This window comes from Cheilinus undulatus, linkage group 12 (genome assembly GCF_018320785.1).
Source record: "Cheilinus undulatus linkage group 12, ASM1832078v1, whole genome shotgun sequence".
NCBI classification, from domain to species: domain Eukaryota; kingdom Metazoa; phylum Chordata; class Actinopteri; order Labriformes; family Labridae; genus Cheilinus; species Cheilinus undulatus.
Genome location: NC_054876.1, coordinates 12,165,731 through 12,171,730, shown reverse-complemented (window position 1 = coordinate 12,171,730; position 6,000 = coordinate 12,165,731). Strand labels below are relative to the sequence as shown.

General features: G+C 40.4%; 1 protein-coding gene across 1 annotated transcript in view; it reads left to right on the top strand.

Moving 5' to 3' along the window:
- Positions 1 to 1,607: 1,607 nt before the first annotated feature.
- The window catches only part of LOC121519291 (transmembrane protein 164), a 46,813-nt gene continuing 42,420 nt past the window's right edge, over positions 1,608 to 6,000 (top strand). The window contains exon 1 of the mRNA XM_041802168.1: positions 1,608 to 2,465. Coding sequence (XP_041658102.1) covers positions 2,028 to 2,465 — 438 coding nt within the window. The 5' untranslated portion in view covers positions 1,608 to 2,027. The remainder of the gene's footprint in view (positions 2,466 to 6,000) is intronic.

The window sequence follows — 6,000 nt, the reverse complement described above, 5'->3', positions numbered from 1 at the left end:
CAAATCTGTGCCCAGAGGAACACGTTTTGTGTCTATGTCAGAGGTTAAGAAGAAACTTCTGCACTGCTTTGATCAGTGGAAGGCCTGAATGCAGCAGCATGTTGATGCAGAAGGGGAGGATATTAAAAGAGAGAGACACTAAAAATATAATAAAATTAAATTACAGCATTATTCTTATTTTTTAAAAGCCATACCTCGTATCACATATTACCATATATCAAGCATACTGAAGTTAAAAGATAAAACAGTTCTGAAAGTTCTGAATCTGTAGCCTGTGTAAAAGTCTGAACACTGCAGAGCCTCTGTGAAACTTGGACTGTGCTGATAAGCCAAAGTGCCTTAAGGAAGGGGCGTAACAGGTGAGCACAGACCGCTGTCATTCACAGACTGACAGTTTTTGATTTGACTAAAATACACTGACTGAAATGTCAGAAAAAATTGCAGTGACTTTATATTAAATGTAATTTTGTCAAAGCACTTTACAACAAATGTCCTTATCTACACAGAGAGTTCCCCAAAATTAAAAGAAAACTTAAAGTCTTTTAACCTCTTCAAATATGCTGGAATGTTTAGAGGAGTATATTTAGAGGTAATAGTGCTGTGCAAAGATGCTTGAAGGATAAATGGACTCACTGCAACCTGACACGCCAGATAGACTGTTACATATTTACCACATTGCATGGATGACAGTCTGGCAAATCCATCTACTTTGCAAGGTTACCCTCACTATGCATTGGTAACATAAACCTCAAACATAGTTTTGACTCAGTCACCTTCAACAAGGCTGTGAAACATCGTTGAATAAAAGCTAAAATCCCTCCATAGAACCTTTCTTACTGGTATTGATTCATAGGAATCCAGAACTTATCGTTTCCCACTGAATTAATTAACTGCCTGTACCATTACTGTCTTCCTATGGAGGAGAAAGCATGTTTATAAAATAAATGCCAAATTTTGGTGATGCTCTTACAGTTAGCAAAATCAAAATAATACTAGTTTAAGCCGAGAAGCCAACACCCTGAATAATAAATTCAGGATTATGTTACAAAACCATCAAGTCAGCTTTATTGGCTTAATTTCTTTGCGGCATACGAAAAACAGAAGATTCCCGAATGTTCATGAACGCACCACCAGAGACCGTCACGTGTACCGGGTGTCCACCGTTTGTAAAGGGTTCTTTGTGCCCTGAGTATTGACTTTAAGGAGGTGTACAACGTTTGTTGCACTAATAATTGGAAGCGAGACCGTTTTAACACCAGACAGACTTGTGTGAACGTTTGGTAATCACTTGGAAATAACAACTGTGTTCATCGTTCATATTTAGTATGTTAACTTCTTCATTTTAATGGCTCCATGTGACTGTAACGGTCACTTTGAAGTTTGTAATTAACAAGGAAGACTGCAAGCGGGGACATTAGCCTGCTTACCTTACTTTTTGGACGTGTCTATCGAGCTTATTGCATTTAAAACGTAGTCTGATTCCTTTTTTAGCTAAATATAGGAATAAATATACTACGATACAGCCCAATGACAGTTGTGAACATCCTAACAAGCTAAACCCAGGGCATAAAATTTAAACGGAATGCCGCTTCAGTTCGGCAAGGTACGTTTAGCTTGGTAGCTAAGCTAGCTAACCTTATCTAACCTGTGCCTGTGCTTTTGCTAGCACATGCTTGCTCAGTAGTCAGCAAGGTGCCGCCTGGTTAGCTTCGTATGACTACGCGTGCTAAACAGGTATTATTTAATGTATTTAGGGATGCCGAAGCCAAATTGAATGTAAAAGCCTGTTAGCATAGTTTGTAAGTGTATGAGGGACGTGAGGGAGGAGGGAGGTTGGCCACTTCCCACTTCAACCAGCAGCTTGTACTGGTAGTCCTGACTACAGCTGCCTCCTGCTGCTAGCTGAAGTTCCTCCTCCGCCTCAGGGTGAGGTATTCTCGTGTCTTTAGCTCAAACACTCCACGGCGGTGGATACATGTCTACCTCTCAGCCACGAGACAAGCCACGAAAGGGAAATCTTGCAGTTCATGTTTCGCCAAGAAGTCGGTGTGACGTCTTTTATTCCATCTTGTTCGTATCTTTTCCAACACGAGAAGAGGAATATGTCCAGATATAACATATACAGTTTGTTGGACTGGGTCTACGGAGGGGTAGACCCGAAGTTTGAGGGTAATGGGGGCCCCGAGTGTGCCGCCTTCCTCGCGCCCCAGCAGCGCATCAGCGAGAGTCTGTTCATCGTCCTCCTCTCCCTCCTGGAGATCGGCTTGGCGCTGAAGAAAATTAACCTCTCCAAAGAGCTCAAGGTGGTGGGGAAAGACTACACAAGGGTAAAGGAGGATAGTCTGGGCAAGAACCTGTTGCTGGTGGCTCTCTGCATGACTTTTGGAGTGGAGGTTGGTTTCAAGTTTGCGACCAAGACTGTGATATACCTGCTGAATCCCTGCCATGTCGTGACCATGATTCAGGTAAGAATGCCAGTTGGTAAGACTGATGTGTGTGTGAAATGTTTGAAGAGAAACAACCAAGCAACTTGTGTTTTGGAAGACAAAGTTCTAGTATGCTGAAATGTACATAATGTATGCGATTTGACTTTGCACCCTTTTCCTCCCATTTAGTGTTGATGCTTGAATTTTAAACTTTAATTATGATACTAGTAAAATCCAACCTATTGTTGACTGTTCTGACACCACTTTAACAAAATTTAAAGTCATATGAACCCAAAATTAGGTAGGCTATTGTTTTCAAACTTCTGCACTCTCTTAATTGCACAAAGCATATGGATTGTTAAAGTACCAAATGTTGGAAATGTTCTAATTTAAGTTAAATAGTTTGTAGAAGTTTGTCTGCAATTCTTTAATAAATGCAGTCCTCTGTTTTGCACCTACTTGTTGAAATACATGCAGTTTCTTGTAGGTTCATGCTTATCCCAGCACTGTAAATTATTAAAATATCAGAGATTGGATAATTTTAACATGTTGTACTCAAAAGGCATCAAAAATCAACAAAGTATAGTAAGTTTGGACACACATACGAATGATTGTCAATTATTTGTACTGACACTTGCAGTTTTGTGAAACAGAAGGTGGACTACACACTTAATTTTTCCTTGTAAGTGCTTTTTATTTGAGCTCTACAGCAAACATCCTGCTTGTGTTAACTTTGTACAGTTTAAACATCAGGTCCAACTTTTGTCTTGGTTCATTTCTTATCTGGCTGCAAAGAGAAAGGACATGCACAAAAATACCAAAACGGATGCTTATCAAGGGTCTGATCATAAATATTTGGTTTAATACATTTCAGGGCTGTGCATAAAGTGAAACAAAATGTGCGTAGATTGCAGGAATGCATACTTTTCATATATTGCATAAAATTGCAATGATTGATACCATACCTTTCTTACTGTGTACATCTGGGTGGGAAATTGCATGGGTATTTTTGAGCAGTGTCAGGTCCAAGAAAGTTAAACAAAGCCCGAATTTTGTCTTGTGACTGCAGAACATGCACAAAAAATATTTAATTCAAGTGAGTCTAAAACTTTAATGCAAGAAAATCACTGAATTTACAGTGTCCCTGTAGGAAGCACAGCATGCATGCTTAAGTATTTCAGAATGAGAGACAGTTTGAGTTATTTGTGCAATATCTCCCTCTTATTAAATAGCCTATAACCTGAGTATTTAAAGCCTTGATTTTTGTATTATACCTCATGAAATAATGCTGCTTGTTAAAATAGAGTGACTGGTAAAACATTTGTGACTGGTAGATATTTGACTCTGCCAGTCTCAGTGGCAGGTATATGATAAAGTTCATTACCAGCCCTGTGTACATGCGCATGTCTTATGTGCCTGCTGACTTAGCCAAACACTTTTACAAGCAACTTCAGGAATGCTGATAAAAGTGCAATTGAGAGAAGACAATTCTGTTTGGATATGCAAACAAATGCACGACCACATATGGTGTTTTGCAGTTAGGTTTGTCAAATTCATCCAGTGCTCCTTTTGGAAGATGGTTTTCATGAAAACTAGGGATGCCCGATATTGGATGTTTGCTGATATATGATAAAACAACTCGGTCCTGCAGACCTCCTGGCGTCTAGCATCCTTTAGCCCGATAAAGGGAAACTAGAGTTTCCTGCTGTAAAGTGAATGATCAGGTGTGCTGTTACCCCGAGGTAGCTGTGTTTGCTGACTGATGTCCAGTGGTCTCTTGTCAATGTCATAAATGTAGCTCGGGCCAGCTGCTCCAATGTGGTTGCCTTTTAAGCTGTCATTATAGTACACAGATTCCTGTGACAGTAGTTTGCGTAGGTGGTCTGTGGTACGGGTCATCTGAGGTGACCTGGATGATGTCTTGAAGCCCCTTGTCAACAGTGATGTTGATGGTCTGCAGTCTCTGGCGACCTATTAGCAATCGCATTAGTAAGCTTAGATGCTGTGGTTTTTGGGACAAATCCGGGTCTGCTGGACTACACCGGTGTAGCTTGGCGTTATGGCTTGATCCTGTGTTGTTGTTAGCATCTTTGCTAACATTAGCGACATTAGCTGTCATGGCTTGATCCTGTGTTGTTGTCAGCGTCTTTGCTAACATTAGCAAAGATATGTTTTCCCCGGAGTTGGGACTTCAGACTCGTTGTGCTTCAGTTCATCACTTTTATCCAGACTTCCATCAGGTTGCTTTTTAAATAGAAACTTCCCATGAAGCAGACCTGGGTCTGTCTCCTCACTCATCACTGCTGGCTGGGTTTGACCCGCCTTTAACCTTTTCAGGCCAGGGACGTAAACATCCACGCAGGAGTACTACGGGAGGAAGTTGTCAAACTTAGTCATATGATTAAATTGCATTATTATTTTTGTAATGCGTTAAGCTTTCCAGATTAATCACGAGCATTAACGCATTTATATTAACGGGCCTAGTTTTCACACTTTGAATGCTCAAAACATAGCCTTTTGGTAGTTTCTCTATGTAGAAACCACTTCTCACCACCCAAGAGGCTTTCTCTGCTGCTGCGTGACATCATCTGCAAAGAACTTATGTCTTCCCAGTATTTAAGGCAGATAAATGATTGAATAAACTGCTTATATGTAGTCAGATATATTTAACTTTCTAAGCAAGTATCTGTCTGTCAATATCATGTCTATTATTGTGTGCAACCATAATGAAAAAGGCATGTCTAACTCTGATGAGGGCTGTGCTGGTATAGAATTAGGTGCCTGGGGGGCACCGTCAGTTTTTAAATGCAGGAGAAACCCTGATGACAATGAAAGGACATACTGGGAGATTGAACAGATTTTCCTCTGAAATGATGGAGTAAGTTGATTTTTGAATTGTTCAGTAGGGCAGATGTTAATGCCCTGAGTACAAACTGAAATGTAGGTGAGTCATACAATTAAAATCAAACAAGTAAAACTTGCCAGCATAGTTCCAACATAGCTCAATTATTAGAATCAGTGCAGAAATTGAGGAAGCAGTGCATGCATTACATTTATGAGTATTTCATTCATTTAAATGTATTCAACACCGTGACAGAATCAAAATAATTAAAGTAACCGAGTTTTTGAAGAACTGAAAGTACTACACTGGTTACAGGACATCATTGTTTGGAAAGAGAGTACTGCAACAGAAGAAGAGTTGTTGTTTCAGGTTAAACCCCCGGAGCTATGCAACAGGAGCTGGGTGTCCTCTGATTCAAACCCATGCCATTGTTGCTGTGTATGACTGCAGGAGGTACTATTAGGAACAGATCTAAAGCTATAAAGGTGCAGTGTTGTCTGTACAGCTTTACAGGCAGTAAGCTTATATTGTGACAGATATGAAACATGAGAATTAGACCTGCATGTGGACATCTTTGTGTTGTAATTTTGTGCAGTTTGTATCAGATGTTACAGTTCAGAGCAGCACAGAGGCCTTCTCTGTTCACTCTCTGCCATGAGAACATGCTGTACCTGCATGGTTTCCTTTCACGCCTCCTGCTCAGCTGACCTTCACCGTACATGGCTGCTCACC